Source organism: Heloderma suspectum, chromosome 5 (assembly GCF_057233095.1).
Source record: "Heloderma suspectum isolate Gila_16-S chromosome 5, 16-S_ref, whole genome shotgun sequence".
NCBI lineage: Eukaryota > Metazoa > Chordata > Lepidosauria > Squamata > Helodermatidae > Heloderma > Heloderma suspectum.
Genome location: NC_139462.1, coordinates 9567361 through 9593723, shown reverse-complemented (window position 1 = coordinate 9593723; position 26363 = coordinate 9567361). Strand labels below are relative to the sequence as shown.

Below are 26363 nucleotides of genomic sequence, written 5' to 3'. Positions count from 1 at the left end.
CATCCTCGAGAGTGAAGTCAAGTGGGCCTTAGGAAGCATTACTAACAACAAAGCTAGCGGAGATGACAGTATTCCAGCTGAGCTTTTTAAAATCCTAAAAGATTATGCAGTTAAAGTGCTGCATTCAATATGCCAACAAATTTGGAACACTCAACAATGGCCGCAAGACTGGAAAAGGTCAGTTTACATTCCAATTCCAAAGAAGGGCAAGGCCAAAGAGTGTTCAAACTACCGCACAATTGCGCTCATTTCACATGCCAGCAAGGTGATGCTCAAAATCCTACAAGCTAGGCTTCAGCAGTATGCGAACCGAGAACTACCAGAAGTACAAGCTGGGTTTCGAAGAGGCAGAGGAACTAGAGATCAAATCGCCAACATTCGCTGGATCATGGAGAAAGCAAGAGAATTCCAGAAAAACATCTATTTCTGCTTCATTGACTAGGCTAAAGCCTTTGATTGTGTGGATCACAACAACCTGTGGCAAATTCTGAAAGTGATGGGAGTACCAGACCACCAGACCTGTCTCCTGAGAAACCTGTACGAGGGTCAAGAAGCAACAGTAAGAACCAGACATGGAACAACCGAGTGGTTCAAAATTGGGAAAGGAGTACGACAAGGCTGCATATTGTCACCCTGCTTATTTAACTTATATGCAGAGTACATCGTGAGAAACGCCGGGTTGGATGAATCACAGGTCGGAATTAAGATTGCTGGGAGAATTATCAACAACCTCCGAAATGCAGACGATACCACCCTAATGGCAGAAAGCGAAGAGGATCTCAAGAGCCTCTTGTTGAGGGTGAAAGAGGAGAGTGCAAAAGCTGGTTTGAAACTCAACATTAAAAAAACTAAGATCATGGCATCTGGCCCCATCACTTCCTGGCATATAGAAGGGGAAGAAATGGAAGCAGTGACAGATTTTACTTTCTTGGGCTCCAAGATCACTGCAGACGGTGACTGTAGCCATGAAATTAAAAGATGCTTGCTCCTTGGGAGGAAAGCTATGGCAAACCTAGACAGCATAGTAAGAAGCAGAGACATCACCTTGCCGACAAAGGTCCGTCTAATCAAAGCTATGGTTTTCCCAGTAGTAATGCATGGCTGTGAGAGCTGGACTATAAGGAAGGCTGAGCGCCGAAGAATCGATGCTTTTGAACTGTGGTGCTGGAGAAGACACTTACGAGTCCCCTGGACTGCAAGGAGGTCAAATCAGTCAATCCTAAAGGAAATCAACCCTGAATGCTCATTGGAAGGACAGATACTGAAGCTGAAGCTCAAATATTTTGGCCACCTAATGCAAAGAGAAAACTCTCTGGAAAAGACCCTGATGCTGGGAAAGACTGAAGGCAAAAGGAGAAGGGGACGGCAGAGGATGAGATGGCTAGATAGCATCACCGATGCAATGAATATGAACTTGAGCACGCTCCGGGAGAGAGCGCAGGACAGGAAGGCCTGGGGTGCTATGGTCCATGGGGTCACGAAGAGTCGGACATGACTGAACGACTGAACAACAACAGGCCAACCCTGCGTTGCTCTTAAACTCAAATCAGGAAAAGTAGACTACCGCAAACACATTCCAAGAGACAGCCATCGTGACAGGGATATTAATACACACAGCCTCTATTTTGTGAACTTTAACAACGTGCTATTGCAGCTTAAGGGTTTATAAGCCAAAAATTGCATACTGTGCGGAAGTCCTGCTCAAATTTATATGCTCCGCCTCCTGTGGCACATAAGGTAGTGTGGAGGCTTGAGAAGTGTTTTTCGCTGCCCATTTGAATAAAAGCAGGCATGTCATGAGTAGGAAAGCGTATAAAGTGTAGATTGCCTTTACGTCCACACAGCATAAGATCCTTTAGCTCAAGGTGAACATCCCGAATGCCCGTAGCTCCATAGGCGGTGTTGGAGGTCAGGTATTTTCGAATACTTTTCAGATTCTCCACTTCCTCCTCCTCCTCCTCAGTGGTAATGTCTTTTGGTTCAAAATAGACAAGCTTCACCAAGGTCCCTCCAATATCCAGCCCAAACCAAGGGAAGGCTAAAGGAATAAGAAAGAAAAAGGATCACTATAAAACATTCGCTATTACCTGCCTATATATAACACTTACCACCCCACAGGCTGAGCTACTATGACACCATGGAATGTTCACAAATGTTCCAACATCAGGAGATTGTACCAGAAATTAGAATTCTGGCAAAACTACAACCTGATTCAGTTGTTAGAAAGTGCATAGTCCCCACACATGAGGGGTGGGGAAGAGCATACTAACTTCACCCCCATCATTGTTCTTCTCGTTGCCATCTACACATGGGAGGCAGTGAGAATGACAAAAGAGGAAGCATGCTCATCCCCATTCCCCCCTCCTTGTGTATCAAGACTACAGGCTGATAACTGAACAGGGCTTCTGTAGATTCAGCATTAAAACATCAGCCTGTCAAGGAAAAACACTGTAAAGGGACACGAGAAATACAAATTCCACAAATTTTAACCTTTTTGTCCAAGAGAGGGATTGATAGCTGTGCAGATGTGGTAGATGTAATTTAAGTATATTTTTATGTTCAAGACGGTTTGAAAGTTCTCCCATAAAGAACATACATGAACATATTTTTATTCTTAATTTTTTTACATTCCTCCAATTTTGACCTGCCAAAGCCTCCCCATTAGCTAAATAAATAACTTATAAATCCATATACCAGCTACTTCTGAATGGCCTCATTAAAGTAAATGGCAAATAAACGGTAATGGAGAGCATGAATTGTGCTTGCCCATGCAAGATTTAAAACCTTCCTATTGACTAGATAATTTACCTGGCGGCAAGTGAACTTACTGAGGTCTCTTGGCTCTCAAAATCAGGAACTCAAGAGAGTTCAGGACAACTGATCATGTAAAACCCTTTTCCCTCCTCAACCCAAAGCAGCTGAACTCTCACACAAGCACATATTAATATCTGTGTTAAGAACTATTTTTGCTGTTCTAGTACAATCAGCTCAGAAGCTAGCAACGTAAGCACATTTCACAGCACAAGAAATAGTTCTTTCCTATTTCCTCTGCTGCCATGAAGAGAAGAGATACTAAGATGGTCGTTTTTTAAAGAAGGGTTTCAGAAATACCAATTTGTAGCCTTGTAAGGATTCCTAACATTAAGCTGCCTTGAGTGCCATTTTTCTGGGTAGAAAGATGGGGTACAAATCAAATAAATATAAATCCTAAAGGGTGACATCATTTACAGCATTGACTACAAAAGACAAACATTAAGGGTGATCACCTATCCCATGCACATATAGCACATAAACTCTTCCCAGGTATGCAGTGGCATGAAGAGAAGGAAAGCACTCTGTGAACCATAAGAAAAGCCCTACTGGATTAGACCAAAGGCCTATATAGTCCAGCATCCCACTTCCACAGTGGCCAACCAGACATCCCTGGGAAGCCCACAAGCAGGACATGAGTGCAATAGCAACCTCCCACTTGAGTTCCCCAGCAACTGCCACACAGAAGCACACTGCCTCTGATCCTGGAGGGAGCATATAGCCATCATGATTAGGAGATACTGATAGCCTTATCCTCCATGAATTTGTCTAACCCCCTTTTAAAACTGTCCAAATTGGCAACCATCATGACATCTTGCGGTAGTGAATTCCATAGTTTTAACTAGGTGCTGCGTGAAGAGGTACTTCCTTTCATCCAGCTTGATTCTCCCATCATTCAGCATCAGTGGAAGAACCCAGGTTCTAGCAATACGAAAAAGGTTTTTCTTCCTATCCACTTTCTCCATACCATGCATAATTTTATAAACCTCAATCATGTTCCTCCCTTACCTGCCTTGTTTCTAAACTAAGTAGCCCCCAATGTTGTAACCTTTCCACATAGAGGAGGGCCTGCTCTTTGTAAACAGCCCAGAGAGCTTTGGCTGTTGGGCAGTACAGAAATGTAATAAATGAAATTATAATTTCAGTTGCCCTTTTCTGCACCTTTTCCCACTGTACAATGTCCTTTTTGAGGTGTGGTGACCAGAACCAGTTCTTTAAGAACTCTTGGGTAGATACCATCCAGACCTGGTGATTTGTTCATTTTTTATTTGTCAATAAGGCCAAGGCCTTCATCCTACTGTTTGCCTCGGTTCTGCAGATCCCCCCCTCCCCGAAAAAGTAAGTTCAGGTATGGGTATCTGGCTTTGATCTTCCACAGTGAAGACGGAAGCAAAGAATTCATTCAGCATCTCTGTGATAGACGGAAGCAAAGAATTCATTCAGCATCTCTGTGATCTCTTCTCCTCCTTTAACACACCTTTAACTTCCTCATTGTTCAATGGTGCAACCACCTCACTAACAGGTTTCCAGCTTCTGATGTACTTAAATATCTTTTAAATTGTTAGTCTTGGTGTTTTGAGCAATATGCCCCTCAAAACTATTTTGGCGCCCCTTACTGTCTGCTTGAATATACAAGCATGCAATGCTCCTATTTCTGCAATTGCAGTGGCTCCAGCAAGTGCTGCTAAAATGACAGAAATCAGTGCAAAAGAAATGTTCTGTATAACACTGCAGTCCTACACATGTTTATTTAGAAGTAAGTCCCATTGTAAATGTACTTTCTTCACACAACTGTGGAAGTTGTGCATGCAAGGGGGGATAGCATGGAGAAAAAGGTAGTGTAAAACTGACATGTGAATAACCCACTCCACTCCTTTTTTTTATATTGTCATGTTCTAATATGAAACCGAAAGCCCACACTTAAATTATCACTTTCTGCCATGACAATAATCAGATGTACACAAATGTCTTTCTATAAGCAAAACTACTGCTTAACCAGCTCTACTACTCCACTTATAATCTAAAAAATTACAGAGTTATGACAGACGCATAACTTTATTGCACAGTAAGTGTGCAGTTGTTGCAGACTCAACACATTTTTATCAGCTAGAAAATCTGCTGCAGGAAAATTGTATTTTCTCAGTGTTGAAATTGCAATATTGTGTTCACTGAGAAAATGCCATTGACCCCTCTCCTCAAAACTAGCAATTCCCTTGCTATCTGAAGTACAACATGGAATCTGGCTGTCACAGGCACCCATTAGCATCTTTGACATTACTGAGGGGGCAACACACTTCTGACACACACACACACACACAGACCCACGCCTCCAACCACATTTTTAAAATAAGTAGTTTTCCTGATTCTTTTACATATAAGGAACTCTGCAAGAGGCACTTTTTTAATCTGGCAAAGAAGAAAACCTGACAATTCCAGGAAAGTTATCCCTTCCACTGTAGGCATCTCAATGACCCATCCCTCTTATTTAATTTAGGGTGTGAGCTCTTCCTCTCTCCAGCGCTGGAGCATACATCAATTCTGGGCCTCGGGGGTGGGGGGAGGAGTGGGGAAGGGGAAGGAATGCTATCCCAATATTAAGAACTTCAGTAAGAAAAAGTAGGGAGCAGTTGACAATATACAATCCAGCCCTTTTGAACCCTACAAATGAGGCATACTCTCTGCAGTTGACTGTTAACATCCCTTTCAGTTTTTTTTCCACACTGAATTATAATCTGCTGTTGTACAAAGCCAGCCTTATGACATCATTCTCTTAAACCCATTCCTAATGTTCTGACACCTTCACTAAGATCTTGCCCTACTCAGGACTGCAACCCAGCCTGCACCTCTCATCTATGCACCCCATTTCCTTCCTCCCACCCCTTGAAACATCAATACCTCCCCCTAGCCCATATGTACATAAAAATCACACCCTTTCAAACTTCACATTAACTAAACCAGAATCATTTTCACCCCCCTAACCACTGAGTCACAATCACCAACACGCTTTTGTAATAACTAAGGGTTTATGTACACAGTCAAGATTCAGAGCCTGCTATTTCATGGTTGCCATCTTGAGTCTTCTATTTCATGGTTGCCACAAAGAAGAAACTCCAGGGTATTTCAGCTCACCACCTTTCTAAATAAACACCTTATAAATTCATATACCAGCTACTTCTGAATGGCCCCATTAAAGGGTGTTGGGCTTGATGGTCCTATAGGCCTCTTCCAACCCTACTATTCTATGATTAGAGCATTATTAATAGCGTCATCTATGTACATTCTGGAAGAGGAGCTGTGTTGAAGTGTTGTTGCAAATACAGCAAAGTGTGTCATAGCACCTTAAAGATTAACAAGTTTCCTGTGGCACGGCCTTCATCAGATGCACAGAGTGGACAGTGAAGATGGCGGTGGTGTAATGTTGGACACAGCAGTCCTGAAAGGGGCGAAGGAATAGAACTGCTCTACAACAGCCTTCCCCAACCTGGCGCCCTCTATCTGTGATGGACTACAATTCCCAGTATCCCCATCCAGCATGGGTGTCTGGGGATGCTGGGAGCTGTAATCCAACACAGCAGGAGGGCACAAGATATATTAAAAGAATGAATGCACACATACTAAAATCATGACTTTAAAAAAAAATTCATCTTGAAATCATTGTTCTCTCGTTATGCAGCATGTGCACGTGTGCAAATGTGTACCTAACGTACACATGCTGCCACCAGGCAAAGACCTTTTTATGTTTTAGGCCATTTAATTCAATTCCATCTGTTTTTTCTTGGCTGGCACTGGGTATGTTTTGTTTTTATACTGCTTGTGTGGATCTTGCTGTTTTTAGTATGCTTATTAATGGCTTTTTTATTTGTGTTTTTTTAAAAACACAAAAAACGCCTTGATGCATTTTGAAATTTAGTAAGCTGCCTTGGGAATGTTACTGAATGGAAGACTATAATCCCATAAATATGTAAATAAATAGGGGTCATAAGTTTGTTATTACCAAAGTATATTATCCCATGCAGGTAACACAATCTTGTTATGTGGGTCTCCACCAGGTGGCTCTTTATGAATTGTAAACGCCAGCCTCCAAAATATCAGGCCACAACCAGCAAGACGCACTTTCAAGTCTCCACTCAGACATGAAGCTCATTAAGCTACTCTGAGCCAGCACCATTCCCTACATTCTCGCTCTGCCCAACCTACCTCACACGGCTGTTGTGAAGGCAAAACTGAACCACGTCCACCACACTGTTCAGCAGCCTTCTCCAATGTGGTGCCCTCCAGATGTCAGATGAAAACTCCCACAACTCCCGGCAAGCATGGCCATTTCCCATGCTGGCTGCAAATGATGGGAGCTGCAGTCCAACGCATCTCAAGGGCACCAGGCCGGGGAAGGCTGCTGCTGTACACCCTTGGTGGAAAAATGGGGCAAAAGTGTAATAAAAATAAATTATCTTGGTATACAGGTTCACGCAGAGGTCGAGAGCTCAGAACAAGCCACGCCTGGGCAGATGGCAAGCCACGCCTGGGCAGATGGCAAGCCACGCCCCCATCCAGGCCCCACCCACAAGCGCATCGGCCCCGCTCGTCATTTCGGCCCCGCCCACAACGCGCCCGCCCGCCCCGCCCCCAGCCAGGGGCCGCCCACAAACGCGCCGCGCCGCCCCTTTCCCTCACAGGCGCGGCTCGCGCCCGGCGCCCCCTAGCGGTCACTCACGAGGGCGGTTCTTGCGGTGGGAGTCGAGGCGCGGCCGGAGGGCGGGGCCGGCGCGCTCTTTCTCGCGGCCCGCGACGGCCTCCGCCCGCCCAGCCCCGCCACCGCACCGCCAGCCTCCGGCGGGGGCCGCAGGGGCGGGCGCCCGCCGCAGGGCTTGCCCGGCGGGGGCTCCAGCTTCGCTTCCCGTCGCGGTGGCAGGCGCTGGCCGCGTCGCCCCCTCAGTGCCACTTCCATTCTGCAGAGGCTCCATCCGCAGCGGTGCCCAGCCCCATTCGCCGCGGAAACAGCAGTGGCCAAAGCAGGCACTGCGCCTGCGCCAAACGCCCTTTTCGCTCCCTCCCTTTTCTCCTCAGAGAAAGGGGGGGGAATAAGGCTTCCTCAAACGTCCACCAATCGGGGCCGCCCTTGTTTAGAGCGATAAATAAACTAGCCAACAAGGTTGGAGAAAGCGCGTAGGGGTGGGGGCAAAGAATGAATGTCTCCAGTTAACGTCGTCCGCTCATGGAGATTGACAAGAGCAAAAAAAAAAGTTGGACCACCACGACACTGTTGGGATTAGGCCTCAAGGGGCGGGACGTATAACGGAATCGTTGTAGCCAACCGTCTCCTCCAGAAGGGGGAGCGACAAGTTTACACTCCAGTGAAACGAACGGGATTGAGCTACAGGGCGGAGCTAAGAGGATGATTGGTACGTCAGGTATCCATGACTACCCAACTAGGACAGGATTTGGTGCAAGGAAAAAAAATGCGCGCGCACAATCAGCATGCTATTTACATACGCAGATTTCAAATGGGCTGTTAATTAAATATATAGATTAATGGCCCCATTGTATGTATATGTCTTATATATATGGAAAACAGTGCTCAAAAACACTTCACAGACATTACCTCAGTAATGCTCGCTTTAAACCAATACACCAGAGGCCTTTGCCAAAGGACCAGGGCAAAAATATGGCCTGGCCTGTTCGTGTGCGCTTAACAGTGGCTTGGATCCACACGTCACTGGGTGGCGCTCTTCGTATCACGGGGATGCACAGCGTCACCCGTCATGTGCGGTGTTCAGCTCACCTTGGCGCGAACGTCCACGCTGTTCTTAAAGGTATAGCTGCAGCAGCCAATTAAAAAGCTGACAACCATCGCAGAATTAGAAGATGGGCAGGGTTGCCATCTTCTTGACCAGGCCTGTGCCTTTTAACAGCTGCCGCTGCCACACACACACACTAAACCAATGCCAGAGGGTGTGCCTGTGTGTTTGTTGCAGCAAGAGAGCGTTGTGGCACTTGAAAAAAACCATTTGTTAAGAGATTAAACAGGTGAACCTTTTCCAGTCATGTGTCCCCATGCCAGGAAAAGCGTCACCTGCCGCATTTCTGTGCAGTCAAGCTAGCCACTAAAAGTTGAGCAGGGCTGTTTAGAAGGTGGCAAATGTATTTCTGGACCCTTTGTTACTATGCAGGAGTGTTGTGGGGATAAGAAGGGTTAATCCCACCTTCGCCATCGTGGGAAACATTTTACACACAACATGGTATATAGCAAATTTCTCATTTACACTAATGGTTTTTTTAAAACAATTATCACTGTAAAAATTATTCCATCTGTTGCAGACATCTTTCCAGACGGGGCCCCTTTGATTGTGAGGAATCACACTTCCCCAGCAGTTAACCACAAGGTTTTGTCACCATAAAAATGAGACACACACTTGCTCCAGACTAGTGCTTCCATTGAAATTGTGAGTGGTGTGTGGACTACAATTCCGTACACTGCAGGCATGTATTGAATAGCACTTTTGACATTCCCAGAGACAAATGACACAACCACAGCTGTTCCATTTGGTATATCTTTTGAACGCTTAAAAAAAAAACACCTTTAATGTTTATATGCCATATCCTTCAAATGCAGGAGTGTTCATCTAGATCTTTACACTAAATTAAAAAACAGGGAACATCTGTAAAAGCACTTCAGCTATTGGGTGGTATAGAAATGTAACAAATAAACAATCCCATTCCATCATATTAATGTGCTTGCTTTTTCAAACACCTCCCCCTCCTTTTTCTTTCTTTTTTTTAAAGGTTGACAGGTGAATCTTCCCCCTACCCAAGGCCACAGCTTGAGCTTTCCCTGAGTATGTAAAAAACAAACTTTTTTCTTTTAGCAGTGACTTGTGACTTTCACCTCCTCTTTTGGGGAAAGTTACAAAACTTTGGCAGGAAACCATTTCCCCTCTATGCATCCTGCCCAGTAGTCACTAAATTGTTCTGAAGGACAAGCAGGAAGGTTGTGGACAGAATAAAAATAACAAAATATGAAATAAAGTGTAGTTGGGAACCCATACCTTGTGTACATTTATAAGATCCACCTGAACTGTTAATACAATTAAGCTGAAATCCTATATCCACTTACCTGGGAGCCAGCCTCATTGAACATGACTTACTTCTGAGAAGACACATATAGGATTGCACTGCTGACTTTTTCTACTAGCTCTATTTCCTGTGCCTTTAATAGCAGCAATCTGACACACAAAAATTTAGGAGATTAATTTTACCCAAACCACTTATCTCTATGCCAGGAAAAGCTCCATTGGTTTAATTTCTACATGTCAAGCTAGCTGCATGTTCACATATATGACAATATCCAGCTTAACTTGATTTTTTTTTTAAAGAACTGGTTTTATTTAACTTTACAGAGGGTGGCCAGATGGAGAACTATACAGGGCTCCTGAATCTTTAATATATAGAAATGGGAATTTCAGCAGTGTAGCTTGTATGGCAAGCTGCTACCGTGGCATCCTAAGATGAAGAGCATGTTGAAAATATTTTAAATCAATAATAAAAAATTACTTTTATGCAACTATCAAAGGAGCCCTGATCTCTTTTACATCTGGCCACTCTGCATACAGCCTTAATTTGGCCAAAGAGCTCTTTTTGTAGTCTAGCAGCTCAATCCTGTTTGCTCAGAATTTAGAGGTCAGTGGAACTTACTCTGTAGTAAATGACTAAAAGTACAATCCTTAGTATACTGGGATAAGTCTCATTGAACACAGTGGGACTTACTTCTGAGTAGACATGCACAAGGGTGTGCTGAAAGACACTGACAAGGAAACAGACACAGCAGAGTTGAAAACCGATTTTGTACACCCCTCTGAATATAAGAGCTGGCTCAGCCCAATGGCCTATTTGGTCCAGCATTTTGTTCTTTTCACTTTTGCCCAAAAACAGGGCAATTTAGTACTTGAGAGAGAGCAACCTGGTACTCGAATACATCCTTTAAAATGCTGACTGCTGTCTCAGTGCACTTCATAGATCCCTCTGAATAGATGCACATGTTAACCCACTAACCCACTTACATAGATTACGGGTATTACCACAACATTAGCTGAAACGCGACTGCTGCATTTCCTTCCTTCCTTGACACCACCCCTGCAGTTTCTTAAAGCTTAGTTCTGCCTTAGAATTTATCAACAGCAAAAAGAGAGAACCCAGTCAATGGACATCCAAGACAAATACTGTCTCAGTTATACCTCTGCATCTGGAAATTGTTAATACTTTGGAAAGCTTAGTTGCTTTAATGCTAGCAAGACAGACACTGAGTGCTAGTTACGGAAGTGGGGGTGGGGATCATTTTATGAAGTGATGGAGTTGGAGAAGCAGGGGGGGATATAAGCCTAGTAAGAGAGCAGTGCAGGAAATGGAAGCCTAACCCTGCAGGCATATGTGGAGTACAAATGCCATAAGAACATTTCTCGGGAATTAACAGATGTAATGAATAGGCAAGTTTTATTTCCTGCTGGCAATGCTTGCATAGAACAAGAGGGCAGCCTCACCTAAGTCAGTGGGGTACAGGGATATGGGAAATGCGGCTGAGCAGGGATTCCAACCTAGGAGACTCACTGAACGGAAGCCATTCTGTGAACCAAAAAACCAGAACCCACCTCCAGGGTTGATTGACATGCATATGCAACCCATCTGCTGCAGAAAGGGGCGGGGGAGAGAGCAAGGCCTCCTCAGGCCCCATGTATGGATGTAGGGCCAAGTTCACATTTAAAGGTCATGTGTCTGTGTTGCTGTGTGTGTGAGGTGGCGGGGGGGAACTCTTTGGATCTACGTGCCGCTGGAGTCCGCATGATGCTGGTCGGAAGCTCCTTGGAAGAATATGACACACATTCAAGAACTAGCTTAGTTTGGGTGGAAACTAATGACACCTGCACTGTGAACTACGCTTCCCCTCCAGAGCCTCAACACTAACAGGCTTTGTAAAAGAGGGTGGAGGAAGAGATCTCCATGGATCAGATAGCTATACCCTTCATGATAGAAGGCAGTTTCTATTGAGAAAATTGATTTGAGGCAATAAGAACAATTTAATCAATGGAACTTACCAGATCCAATTTCCCATAGGTCACTCTGTTTATATAAAAAAGGCCTTTCCAGATTGGGACTGGGGGTGGGGGGATAAGAAAGCCTGACCCAGTTTCCCCCCTTCGCAAGACATGTATGTTAGTTCAGTCTGATCCAGCACTGAAAGCTCAACACCCCATCACCTTATAATGGTGCGTGAGTAATGCAGCAGATTGTAAGCGTTGTGTGCAACAGTTCACAAGAGTACAGGGCAGGGGGTGGGGTGGGGGTGCCCAGAATGCATTATTTGAAGCAAACTTTATATAAGATAGTCAAATAAGATTCCCAGTGATTGAGGGCAGGGATTCAGTACCCCACCCAGCTCCTTGCCCTCTTCACATGGCTAGCAAAACCAGAATGAATTGTGCAAAATAAAAGAACATATGATGTGGACAGCTGCAGGTTTGGATCCCAAGATAAAGACTTAAGTTCATGGAAGAAACATCTCCCATCCGCTCATCCATCCTGCAACAACCTGCTCTCCCTGAAAAGTCTCGGGGGGGGGGGGGGGGGCTTCTGAACAATGTGGGATGGGGTTTGGGGGACTGCTGGGAGTATCTCCCAAAATTTGGCCAATGCCCATCTGAGAGGCCCCCCCCCCCCCCGAAGGGGATTGGTGAGGGGAGCACAGATGGATACAGGAAGAAGGGAAATTTTCCTTCCTTTAGCTTCCTAAAATTAAATTATCTTGCGATCCAAGCCACACAATTTAGCCTTCCTTGGTACAGGTTTGGATTGCATGCATACAAAATTTTATTTATTAGAATGGTGGGTAACATAAAGCCCTTGGCCCAATTCCGAAAGCCTTCTGTGTGTGATCAATTCAGACCTCTGTCAAGAATGATATATCCCTTCCCTAGCAGGAAGGGAGAGGGAGAAAAAGGGGTGGCAGAGAGAAAGTCGTGTCGACTCACCCACATTTGCCTCTGGCCCTGCCCATGGCTGACTTTGCCCCCCCCCCCACCAGCAGCAATGGGGGAATGCTGCCCACAACAGAAAAAAGGTTGCCCACCCGATTTATTAGCATGGACTACATATAGCCCTGAGGATAGTCATACCACTGCTGCTGTTTGTATGTTTTATATCAGGAGAAAAGTGCACTACAGTGCTGGATAAAAGAAACAGACTGCCTTCAAATAAAATGTAAAATTATGAGGTTTTGCAAAATGCTGCCCAGGCTAATAACCTTAGTTAAGCTACCAGTCTATGCACAACTTACTTGGAAATAAGCTCCGTTGAACATAGTTGTGTCCCACCTGTTGAATAATCTTCCCAGGGACTGGCCTACTGTAGCACCTATTCTGATGACTTTCTAGCACCAGGGGAAGAGCTTTTAAATTTCCCAGGCCCTTAAAATTTTTATGGCACTGTTTTATGCTTTTATCTGCTGCCCTTTTGATTTGTTTTGCTCCACATTGTACTGGTAAGCTGCTCCGAAAAATACTTGGGAGTAAATTCCTTGTATTTTATTTTATTATATGCTGCCTTTCTGTCTCTCTCTCTTTTTATATATATATAGAAAGGTAGCATATAATAAAAGGAACTTACACTTAAGTAAGTTGCATAGGACAGCAGATTTGTGATGCACACTTCCCACTTAAAAGAAAAAGACTAGCAGTGCAACCGTAGGGATGTCTACTCAGAAGTAAGCCCCAGTGAATTCAACAGGGCTTACTCCCAGGGAGTGAATATAGGATTGCAGCCCAAGTAAGCACACCCATGCTTGAGTGATCCCATAGACAGGACCTGATAAAAGTTTTTTCATCCAATGAAATATTTGAAAAGATTGCCAAGTGGTTCAGGCATGTGAGTCTCTGTATCTGGGGGGGGGTGGAGGTTGTCTTTCATAAAAAGCTGCCTTTGGTCCATGAGGCCATTGGTCCATCTAGCACAGTATGATACACCTGGCCTGTAATTTCCCATGATTTCTATAGTTTGGACAGATTTGCAATGACTAACTTCCTTTTTCTTTAAAAAAAAGAAAAAAGGAAAGGGGGGGAAAAAGAAAAAACTCCCATTTTGGAGGATTGAGCAATGCTGGCCAGTTCTTGTGCGGTACAGAAAGTAACAGCCCCTCCTTTTCCAGCACTTTATAAAGCCTGTTACATGCGCTGAAGTGTTTTGTGGAATTTCTGACATTTCTGGTCTGTCTTGCCCAGAACTGTCTTGTCCAGTAAACATCTATCCCTTCCTGGAATCTCTGATTTAAATGCTAAATAAATGTTACTTGCTAAGGCCTGAACTGATCCAAATTAGCATGAATAACAAAAGCATCTCTGATTAACTTTTCAGAAGTCTAGCCTCTTGCTCTCCAGTACAATATTGATGGGTCCACAGCAGCTGCTCCAGGTGCCTCCAACAAATGAACTAAGGGGGCAGCAACTGAAGACAGGGCCTTTTTGGTCATGGCACCACACCTCTGGAATACCCCCCTCCCCCAGGGATGTCTACTTGGCCACAGGGTGATAGGAAGCTGCCTTGTACTGGGTCAGTCCGCTGGTCCATCTAGCACTGTATTGTGGACCTTGACTGGCAGTGGCTCTTCGAGGATTCAGAGAGAGGGCTTTTTCCAGCCCTATCTGGAGATGCTGGGGATTGAACTTGGGACCCACTGTTTGCAAAGGAAGTGCTCTACCACTGAGCTATTGCCCCTCCCCACTTGGCACCGGAAGCATCAATATTTAAGTACCAACTGAAAACTATTTTATTCTTTCAGGCCCTATCTACTGTTCTACTGCCATCCTTCAAAGCGCATGCTGCTGAATTGTCTTATGACTTAAGTCTATGTTTTTAAAGGTTTATACACCACTTTGAGCACTATTCATGAAAAAGGAGAGCATAAATACTTGAAATAAAGAAAATGCTCCCTACTCTGTTTGGCGGTGGCTCTCTGAAGACCACGGGAAGGGGTCTTTCTCCTGCTCTACTACCTAACATCCATTTTAAAAAAAGCTACACCAGGAAACCAAGCTTGGCACCTGTTCTGTCTGCAGAGCCTGGGAATAACAGCCTGTTCCCTCTGGATCGCCCATCACTATAGATGTTGCAGGCACAGCCTAACAGGGGTTCCCAATATGTGTTCAACTTCAGTCAATGGGGCTGTTCGCGCAACACACTAACCCACATTCAGTGGTTGAGTGTGGGTTCTTGTTGAACCATGAGTTCGCGTGTTGTCTGAACCCAGGACATTTTCCACAGGGTGACTTGTTAAGCATGCAGTGTGGCTTATTTTTCTCGAACAAGCCACTTGAGAACCCATGGTTTGTTGTTGGGTTGTTCAGGATAGTTAACAAGCCACTCTGTGGAAAATGTCATGGGTTCAGACAACACACTAACCCATGGTTCAACAACAACCCACACTCAACCACTGAGTGTGGTTAGTGTGTTGTGTGAACAGCCTCAATGTAGCATTCACAATTACAACTCATGAGCATTTACAATTGCAACTCATGAGGCAGTTAACAGTTCCCTGTTAACAAAAACTTACTGTTTGAGGGCTGAGGCACTGTGATATTACCACTAGTATACAACAATCTGGAGAAAAGATGTCTGGATCCACCATAAGCAATGCACCTTGCACAACAAACCTTCTGGCACTCAGTAGTAGAGGACCTGCTTTGCATGCAAAAAGTCCCGGGTTCAATTGCTGGCATCTAGTCTGAAACGCTGGAGAGCTGCTGCCATTCAGCATAGATTAGCCTTTCCCAGTCTGGTGCCCTCCAGATGGCTTGGACTACAACTCCCATCAGCACAAGGCAGCTTCTTATGTTCCTAGTAGCAACTGAACATTAATTATATTTTCTTAAAGGCATCTGGTACAGCCATGAGCCATCACAAGGCCAGTTCCAACAATATTTTCTGGCCAAAGGGATCTTTTGGAATGACTTCCATAGAAGAACACATGCAAAACCTGTTAAAATGGAATTACTCACTCCATGGATTTTTCAAGAGACAGGATGAGCTGCCTTCCCATTGGATCTTGCTCACAAAATTTTCCTGGAAAAAAGCAAAAGGGCAACAGGAAGGCTAGTTCAGGGAGAACGATCTTCTATGCATCTGCATCCCTGGGGGTCGTTCTCAAAGCACACAAGGAAACTGGAAGGAAGTTGCTGAAGAATTGTGTCTGCACTAGCACACTCCCCCTATTACATTCTGCTTTTATCCTTTTCTGCTCCAGAACAAAGCTTCACAACTTTCCCAAACATAAGCAGTTCCTTCTCCCAAAATTGCCACTTGATATTTTCTGAGTTAGTGCTGAATTTACACAATTGTAGCTATGTGCGTACATGCATCCTGTTCCCCACCCCCCAACATATTTGCTGCAGTGTCCTGAAGAAATGTGCGCACATGAAGATGGGATTGTGAAGCAGCCAAACACACTTTCTACTAATAATGTATTTTTTAAAAAATCAGCATGTACAATGATCAGAGTCTTTAGATGAACAGGCGCATGAGGCAGGCAGGCAGAATGGTACAACCTCACAAAGTTTTTTAAAGAAAAGTTTTGCAATTAAAGGACGAGGGATTGACGATGTCTAGGAAGGGGGAACAGTATGAAGTTGCAGAAATAATTTTGTACCTCTTCTATAATTTACTACGCCTTGCTATTGTTGATTTTACTTGTTGCTCTTCTTTGGGTTTGATTTGTCTTTAATTATTGCCATTGTCAGGGGCCTTGGGTGTTTTTCAAGAAATGGAAAGGCAGGATACAAAATCTGTAATAAACAAATAATAAACATGTATACAAACTGACTGCAAACAGAGCCCTTGGTCTTATGCCTTCCCCAACCTGGTGCTTATCAGGGGTGTTGGACTTCAACATCCATCATCCTCAGCTAGCATAACTATTGGCATGCACCAAGTTGGAGAAGCATATCTTATCTGGTTGCAGAAAAAACAGGGCTGAGGGAAAGTGTGTCCAGTCCCTAGGGATCCAGCAGAATTTTTTTTTAATGCTTAAGAAGAAAACACTCATTTTTGTAGGCATTTGGGCAATCAGGCAACTGGGATTCTACTAAGCCTGAGAAATGCTAAAGGGGGGGGGATTAAAAGACAGATATTAAAGAAAGGCCCTCTAATCAGGTACAACCCATACAAACCTTTTATTAAGCTTCTGTTAGAGATCAGTTGAAATCTAGCAAGGTTGTCACAGGCAGGAAGGCCAGGATCTCTTCTCGATCACCCCAGAATGCAGGACACAGAATAATGGGTTCAAGTTACAGGAAGCCAGATTCCGGCTGAACATTAGGAAAAACTTCCTGACTGTTAGAGCAATACGACAATGGAACCAATTACCTAGGGAGGTGGTGAGCTCTCCCACCTTGGAGGCATTCAAGATGAGGCTGGACAGACATCTGTCAGGGTTGCTCTGACTTGGATTCCTGCATTGAACAGGGGTTGGACTCAATGGTCTTGTAGGCCCCTTCCAACCCTACTATTCTATGATTCTAGCAACCTAAGAATGGCTTTGCTGGATCAGACCATGGGCAGCAGGAATTACCACTAGTGCAACAGGAAGCCAGTGCTCCATAGCACAACTCAGGAAACTAGTACTTCCGGAATGGGATAAGTCTGTGGAGCTCCCTTTCAAGAGCTCCACTGACTTGTTTAGACCTGTCCCAGAAGGGCTAATTTGGGCTACTTTCCAATTGCACTATCAAGCACTAGCTTCCTGTTGCTCTAACCATCATCCCTGACCCAAAGGGAGCCTCAAAAGTCCACATCATCCTGCTTCCAACAGCAGCCAATCAGCAACACCTTCATGAAGTGCTTAAGTCCAGGGCGTAATGGGAGATAACCATGCCCTCTTCTTTATCCTCAGTAGGTGATAAGCAGTTGTATTATGCTACTGAATCTGGAAGTGAAGAACAGCTCAGGCACAAGAGCTCCAGCAGAATTGGTAAAAGAGTGTTGCATAACTGCTCTAAAATCCATGCACTGTATCATTTATTTTTATTTTCTTAATGAAGTACATTGTTCCACCAGAGAGATCTACCAAAGGCACTGCGTCAGGAAGGAGGTTGTTTGCCTGTGCCTGCCAAGGGGGTGACGTAACCAACTGCACCATGGTTGTCCAGATGTGAAATACCACCCATCACAATAAAAGGTCCAATTCTTTAGGTTAAAGTCAAAGGTGGAGCAAAGCAGGGGTGGGCAGAAGGTAGATGGATCTACTGGTAGATTTCTGGGTGATTTGCAGTGGATTGGGAAGGGTTTCCATAGTAACCAGTCTCATCCCCCCCTGCCCCCTAGATTAGGTTACTGAAAAAGAACTCTTGGGGGGAAACCAGGTATGGATTTTTGGGTGAAAGGATTTGTGAGCTTGGCTCTGGTACTGATCACAAATTCCTGGGTGGAGCATGTGCTCAGAGGCACCCTATTCTTTCATTCTTAGCATGCACCTGCCAGCCTGCACCCCTATCTTGCAGCTGGCGCCAGTTGGTGGACCTCAGGGTTCTGGGGAAAAACAAAGATCTGAAGTCTGAAGCCAGCCTAGCCCTGCACTAAAGGCAGCGCACATTAAGGCAACTGACAGGTTCAAAAGGGGAATCAATTGCTGGGAGCATCACACAACATCTGTGCGAGAAAGTATATTAAAAGAAAGCAATGCTCATTCCAGGGAGTGTGTTTCTGACACATAGCATAAGGCATTGGCGGGCAAGGAAGGGGTTCTAACGCTTGGCTACAACATGGGAATTTATTACCGATCTTTAGCTGGCTGGGAGGTGTTCTGTAAGCCAAGCTTCTATTTCTTCTTGTACAGCGCAAAAGCCATGGCTGCCACAAATGCTAGGGCAAAACCGACAAGGAGCAAGTTATAATCATTAGCTGTCGGTGGGGGCATGGCACCGGCTCGCTCATTTGCGAGGGGATCCTCAGAATTCTCAGGGCAGGAAGTGGGACTTCTGATGGGCTGATATCCAGTCACTGCGTTAGAGACAGCATCTGGAGATCGGCTACTGGGGTCACTATCCAAAACAAGCACATTAGGTGCTTCGGTGAGGTCAGCACTGGGATTCTCCACCAGATGGATGCTGTAGTTTTGGATGGAGCTGCCATCCTGGTGGCTGCCACGCACTGGTGGAAGAGAAGCGTCGCCAGCTCCGGAAGTGGTACCTACAGCTGGAACAGGGCACATCTCTTCAGACTGACCCTTCTGGCTGAGATCACTCAGCAGTAAAGGGTCATCTGTTAAAGAGAACTCACTGCTGAGGTAAAATCTGGACGACCTGCCAGAATATTCAGCATTGGTCTCCTGGCTGCTCAACCGTTGGCCAGGTGATCCTGCCAAACCTTCATCTGGCTCTGAATTCAGAACACCAGGTTTACAGGGCCCACTGTCATCACAATTGCTATAGAAGACACGGTCAACTCTAGAAGGGCGAAGGGCACGGCTCCCAGTCCCCCATGAAGGCACGGTGCTGCAGCCTGCGTCATTTGGAGGCCAAGTCACCTGCGGGAAACAAGACATTAATTCAGCCTTTCAAACAGGGAAGGACAATTCCAGCTGAAGATCTCATGTAGCAGAGACCTGGGAGAGTTTCTGACAGTCAGTACTGAGCCAAATACACAGGACGAGCTGTCAGTACTAGGCCAAACCATATAAATAGAAGTCCAGTTTCAAAATCATGGGAAGTAATAGTTCCACTGTACTCTGCACTTGCCAGACCTCAGCTCAAACATCGTGTCCAGTCCTGGACCACACACTTTAAGAAGGATTCAGGTGAACCAGAACAGGTTCAGAGAAGGGCAACAAAGATGATCAAGGGACTAGAAACTAAGTCCTACAAGGAAAGACTGAAGGAACTTTGTATGTTTCGCCTTGAGTAGGGAAGACTAAGGGGGGATATGAGTACAAAAGCAGGGGTGGGGAAATTCTTTCAGCCTGAAGGCCAAATTCAATTTCAGAGAAGCTCTTGAGTCACGTTCCATTGGTGGGCAGAGCCAAAGGCAAAGGGGGTGGGACCAAAAATACAAAAAAGACCCACCTATTGTAGTTTAAAGCCCTTGCTGCCAGTCAGTAAGCCTTAGGAGAGGCATTTCAACCTTTGAGAATGGGGAAAAAACTGCACAAAAGCTGGGAAACTACCAAATGATCGGTGGTTGGGGGAAAGGGGTAGAGCTGGGGAAAGCCAGTGTGGCCATCTGGGGAATCCTGGATGGCTGGATTGGGCCCCCGAGCCTGGGGTTCCCCACCCCTGACCTAAAGGGTTGTCACACAGAATAGGCCTGCAACCTGTGCTCTATCATCCGTGACTGCAGGACACAAAATTACAGGCTTCAGTTACAGGAAGGCAGACTACTGTAATGCGCTCTACATGGGGTTACTCTTGAAGATGGTTTAGAAGCTGCAGCTGGTACAGAACGCTGCAGCTGGCCTGATTAAAGGCAGCTGTGGGTGAGATCACATCACTCCAGTGCTGAAGGAGCTGCACTGGCTACCAGTTGTTTTCTAGGCCGAATTCAAGGTGTTGGTTTTGACCTTTAAAACCCTATATGGTTCTGGCCCAGCCTATCTTAAGGAGCGCCTCCAGCAACACCAGACAGGCCACTCAACAAGATCAGCCTCGGATGGCCTTCTGTCTGTCCCATCAGCCAGGACAGCTAGGCTGGTGAGGACGAGGGAGAGGGCCTTCTCTGTGGTGGCCCCCACTCTGTGGAACTCCCTCCCTAGGGAACTCCACCATGCCCCCTCTTTAATGAGCTTCCGCCACGCATTAAAAACGTGGTTGTTCAGGCAGGCATTTGGGGTGGGCTAGGGTAATTTTAGTAATGTGATGTTTTTAATGTTGAATTTTATTGTATGAACTGTTTTTATTGTTGTACATCGCCCAGAGTGGCTGGGTGACTGGCCAGATGGGCGATTAATAAATTAAATATATAAATTTAAGCTGAATATCAGGAAAAACCTCCTAATGGTCCGAAGATTCAGACAATGGAGCCAGTGTTTGGGAGGGGGTGAGCTCTCCATCACTGGAGGCATTCAAGCAGAGACTGGCCAGCCATAAATGGGATTTATGCTTTAAATTGGATTCCTTTATTTAAATTGTGCTTTAAATTGGATTCCTGCCCTGAGCAAGGGGTTGGACTCCATGGCCTCAATGGCCCCTTCTATGAAATGGAACATCGAACCTGTCTCTATTTATGGAAGTTCCGAGCATCTATTTTTATCTATTTTCTTCTCAAAACGTATAGCTCTCTTTTTGGCAAACACCCCCACATGGAAAATTAAACAAAAGTGGATTGCATCCAACGCAATGCTCTCACAGGAGGAATTCCTTGCCTCCTTCTCCCCACTGCAGCTCCCCCACCCCAAAGACTCTCCCGAGGGTCAGGGAACCCTCAGGAAATGCTGGAGGACGAGGGAACTGTGGAAAATCCAGTGAGGGTTCCTGTGGCGAAACTGCCCCATGGTCTTATTTATTTAAACTCTGTGTTTATGGTTTAATAGCTTCTCCATACATTTGAGGTCGCCTGAAGAGTGAGTGAGAACATATGGGACCTTAAGATTGGTTGAGCACCTGGTCTGGGTGACTGGTCAGTGAGAATGTGGGATGGGACAGGTGCTGGAGGGAAGGACTGTCGGTTAAAGGGGACAGCTGAATACACAGGGGGTTCAGAGAGGGATTGGCTTGATAAGCAGCACCATCTCCTGGGGATGGGGGGGTGGGGATCGTAGCCTTAGGCCAGGTTAGGAGATTAAATGACATCGTAGCCAGGAGCAAGAACGTCATATTAAAGAAATCGTTTATAATTTAAGTAGTTATTTTAAACTAAATAAACGGTTTTGGTTATTTTACACAGAGTCTGTACTTGATTCATAATAACACTACTCATACATAACCAAGGCAAAAACTAGCAGGGCGCATCTGACACACTCCACTGCTCTTAAAGAAATATACGAGTATTTAAAAGGTTGTTAAAGGAGGAAGCCTGAGGTGGGGGAGACAAGCTGCCCAGGCTGAGGTAAACGCCCTCTTGAGGGAGACGAGAGAAGGGGTTTTGTTACGGTTCCCGATTCCCCCCACCCCATATCCCCTGTTCTCTGTACCCGGTGCCATTCAACCCTCAGGAGCGGCTTTACAGGCAGCACAGGGGGATGACGGGGGCGGGGAGTTCGGTTGTGCTATCATCCTTGCGTTTCCACCATACTGGATGCAGCCCATTTATGTTCAGCAGTTTCCCCTCTCCCTCAAGTTTAGCTACTCCAAATCACCAGTCCTCTAAATTTCTTCCCAGCCTTTCCCTTCATGTCTTCGCCCCTGCACCTTACTAGCATCTTGATCCTCAAGCATCAGTATGACCGATACAACAACCAGGAGCTGACGTACTGCAGCGGCCAGCTGGGAAGAAATCCCTTCTTCAAATCTCGCTTGGACCACAAACCCACATGGTGGCTTTAGGCATGCCACCATTTTTTCTGTGGGGAGAACACTGGCCTTCCTTACAGGGATGTTGTTAGGATTAGTGAGATCAGCTTTCTCCCAACCTGGTACCCTCCAGATGTGCCAGACTGCAGCTTCCATCAGCTCCGGCCAGCATGGCCAAAGGTCAGGGATGATGGAAGCAGTAGTGCCACATGCCAGGGGGCCACTAGATTGGGGGAGGGCTGCATGAGATTATTCAGGTGGGCTGGTCTGAGGTGGGCTTGACAAGTGCCAAGCAGCACAAGCACTAAAAAGTACTATCGTTAATCTGGCCCTGCAAGGCCCAAGGAGCCACTGGATGTTGCCAATCTCGGAGTAGCCATGAGGAACCAAAATGGATGACAGCAGCGGAGAGGGAAGGCTCCATGTAACCTTTGCCTACAGCAGGGGGTAGGCAACCTTTTTGAAGTGGGGGACCACATTCCCTCTGCAGAAAGTGGTGCTGGACTGCATACTATTGATTTATTTTTATTTTTATTAGATTTATATCCTGCTTATTCTTCCAAGGAGCCCAAGGTGGCATGCACAACCCTTCTCCTCTGCATTTTATCCTCACAACAACCATGTGAGGTAGGTTAGGCTAAGAGTCAGTGAGTGGGCCAAAGTCACCCAGTGAGCTTCATGGCCGAGTGGGGACTAGAACTCAAATCTCCAGAGTCCCAGTCCAACACTCTAGCCACACCACAATGGCTCTCTAGCAGTGGGAAGGGAACACCCCTTCTCTCCCTTGTTCTCCCTTTTATCATCCATTCATTCTCTCTGTGTGCCTCTCTCTCTCTCTTTCTCTTTCTCTCTCTCTCTCTCTCACTCTCACTCTCTCTCACACACACACACACACACACACACACACACATTCTCTCTACCACCACCACCCTTCATGTATTCCATCATCCGTACTCATGCTCCAACCCACAGTGGTCTTTCCTCCCCACCAGTAGAGTAAGGGTTAGAGGAAGAATGACCAATTCTACTGTTCTGTCTTAAGGGCTATTTTAAAATTGTTGTTGTTGTTATTACTATGGGAGTGATTGCAATTAAATTTAAATGGCGTTATTAAAAACTTATAGACCTCTTAATTAAATGCTTGCATAAATAAAAGCACCATTTTCAGCAGCTGGTACCATCATTCCTTTCTTGCATAGTGTGCGTACACACACACACACACACACACACACACACACAGTTCTCTCTCCCCTCTGTGCAGCCCCTAAGTACACGCCTGGTATCTTTGTATTGCTGCTGAGAGGTGGCACAGAAAAGCCAGCAGGAGAGAAAACAGGCAGGTACCTGGCAATGCAATCAGAGCAAGGTGCCTAGACCATCGTTCCCATGCTGCTCTAGGTACCACACTCTGCATGCAGAAGGTTCTAGAAGTACTCAGCCTAGGGCCACTTCTTATGTCCCCAAGTTTCCCAAAATTTCGACTTTTGTTCCCTGCAACTTCAACACCTCCAAACATCTCTAGAGCTGGCAAACAACAGCTTACCTCCTCATGCACAGGAGCAGCGACTGTGCCATCTGCGCTGCTAAAAGGCAGCTTTTCCTCTTGAACAGGAGATTTGAGATCATCGGTGTACACATTACTCGGAGCAGTTGTAAGCCCTGTAAGCAAGTTAGGTGAGATCACATCAATGGAAGAGGACCGTCAAAGGCAGAAGCTGAAGCTGCCTAAAAGAAAGGGTGCAGGGTACCTGAGCAATATGCTCATTTCCTGATGGACTAAGGGGGAGCTGAGCACTGACAGAAGTTTAAACCTCTCCACCCAGTGTGCCACAATGGGGATAAACATGCCCCCTCCCCAGCTTCAACTGATCTGTATGGCTCAAGCTGAGGAGGAGTCTGGAATGTGTGTGCACATCTGTGCGCGAGTGAATGGGGTGATTGTGTGTGAAAATATGAGGGGGGGGGACATGCAAGCATTGGCCCTGCCCATTGCCGGCACGTGATCTCTGACATCCTGACCTGAGTTCCCCATGCCTGATTCAATGTAATGGGACCACGGGATCTTCAGCACGGCTTCTTCAGATAACAGCAACAGGCAGGAAGGGTAATAATGCAAGAACTGGCCATTTGAATGAGAAAGGACTGGTTAACTAAGCCCAAGTGTCAGTACATGAAATATGTATTTTTCTCCTTGCTATGCCTGCTTCCATCTCTTCCCCCTTCTTCTCTTGTCTGCCCTGGTCAAACATTAAAGTGTAAGCCTCTTGGGGCAGGGATCTGTCTTCTAGTACTCTGTAAAGTGCCACACACGATATTAACGCTCCTACTAATACCCATGATGCCTTGTGGGCTTTTCACAGAGTACCTTGGAGAAGGACCCTCACTCAGTGATAAAGCACAGGCTCTCTAAGACAGAGGTCCCAGCTTCAATCCCTGCCCTTTCCAGTTAGAGGGATCAAGTAGCAGGTGACTGGAAATACACCCCACCCATCCCACCCCCATTGTTGAGACCCTGGAGATCAGCTGCCAATCCAAGTAGGCAATACTGGGTTAGATGGACAAATAGTCTGACTGTTATAAGGCTGACTCCGGCGTTCCTATGTTCATTCCCGTCACAAGCAAGTTAGGATGTGATCCTATGCAGGTTTAGACATTTTAAAAGTACTGGCTGGCTGGGGCATACTGGGAGTTGTAGGACTATTTTCTATCTAAACGTGCATAGGATTGCATCCTTAAGAACCTAAGAAGAGCCCTGCTGGGTCCGACCAAAGGCGTCCCTAGCCTGGGATTCTGTTCGCACAGTGGACAAGCAAATGCCCCAACGGGAAGCCCACAAGGAGGACATGAGCGCAACAGCACCAGTTCCCCAGCAACCGGTGTACATGGGCATACCGATCACTGACCCCTTCTCATGAACAAGTGGGTGGCGGGTCTCGATCAGAGCAAGCTGGCTGGGGCTTGTTTACTGCAGTGGGCTCCGAGCATGGCACACCCTTACCCCTTCTCTGGGGATTTATAGGCACACAGCCTATCGGACCAGCTTCAGGCATTTCGTCAGAATCCACCACTGCAGCATGAGCGCTACATTCCCACTGGCTCCGGATTTGGTCCAGGCCTACGTCAAAGCGTCTTGGTGTGCAGATGGGGCTCCCTGCATTCCCTGGATTAGCCGACAGGTCCTCACTTTGATACTGCAGGGCTTGGACCTTCTCTCCCCTAGGCAATTCTTTAGTCTGCAGCTCATCTTGACCTCTTGGAGCCGATGGGGAGCTGTCAGAAGAGATGTAGGAATTCTCTTCCGGCTGACTACCGGGAATTTCGGGGCTACGAACAGCAGCTGGTGCTAGAGATACGCCATTGTCTGTTGGGCGACTGAAGTTCCCGAAATACCCATTTTTCACACAAACAGGCCGTTGCTGGCGGCCATCCCATTTCTGTTCCAAACTACCTGCATCAGAACTTGAGGAAACTGGTACAATACTTGGCACTGCCTCCCCAGGCATCTCTCCCAGATGGCCTTGAGTCAAAGGCTCAGGATATACGTTTGTAGCTGATGGGGCTTGGACAGAAGCAGGTTTCTCCCCTTCAATTCCGGGCTTAGATGCTGATTCTGTGTTTTTCTTGGAAGATTTGGAAGATTCTGGCTTCTTGGCACTACCTGTGGCCTGAAAAGGAAAATCACAGGCATAATGCAATTAGGGTGGAGCAATGAAGTCTTCTTCCCCAGATGGGTCCGGGACAGGGAAGGACGCGAACTTGGCAAAGGTCACATGGTATCTTAATATCTTAAAGTGATGGCAGATTATGTCTGATATTTCTTTGCTGTTTAGAGTCATGAGAAACCATGTCAAGGTGGTATAACATTGCCCAGAGGCTTAGTGGGGGCAGCAGGTAAGACCAAGTAGCACCATTACACCTTCTCATTGGCCCAGTATCTCAAACCTAACACAGTGTAATACAGTTCCCTACTGTATATTTCTTGATGGGGAAGAGAACAACTGGAGACATGGAAATTTCCCTTGATTTTACCTATCATTCCCCGAGAGACCAGTCCTTGGACCTTTTGCAAACAAAACACGA

At 45.9% G+C, this 26363-nt stretch overlaps 2 protein-coding genes across 12 annotated transcripts in view; both read right to left on the bottom strand.

Moving 5' to 3' along the window:
* Positions 1–16582, bottom strand: part of PANK2 (pantothenate kinase 2) — a 26281-nt gene extending 9699 nt beyond the window's left edge. Inside the window, exons 1-4 of one of the 3 annotated variants that reach the window (XM_084855336.1) lie at positions 16493–16582; positions 15846–15909; positions 9954–10031; positions 1686–2038 (exon numbers count right to left, since the gene is read on the bottom strand). In XM_084855336.1, coding sequence (XP_084711462.1) covers positions 1686–2038; positions 9954–9969 — 369 coding nt within the window. In that variant the 5' untranslated portion in view covers positions 9970–10031; positions 15846–15909; positions 16493–16582. Of the gene's footprint in view, positions 1–1685; positions 2039–7522; positions 7866–9953; positions 10059–15845; positions 15910–16492 lie in introns of those variants that run through there. The other 2 variants (XM_084855337.1, XM_084855335.1) reach the window with 2 other exon arrangements.
* The window catches only part of MAVS (mitochondrial antiviral signaling protein), a 27435-nt gene continuing 17611 nt past the window's right edge, over positions 16540–26363 (bottom strand). For 7 of the 9 annotated variants that reach the window (XM_084855325.1, XM_084855329.1, XM_084855330.1 and 4 more), the window contains 3 exons: positions 25282–25948; positions 23827–23942; positions 17831–19366 (listed from right to left, as the gene is read on the bottom strand). In XM_084855325.1, the coding sequence (XP_084711451.1) occupies positions 18659–19366; positions 23827–23942; positions 25282–25948 (1491 nt within the window). In that variant the 3' untranslated portion in view covers positions 17831–18658. Of the gene's footprint in view, positions 16629–17012; positions 17176–17830; positions 19367–23826; positions 23943–25281; positions 25949–26363 lie in introns of those variants that run through there. The other 2 variants (XM_084855332.1, XM_084855334.1) reach the window with 1 other exon arrangement.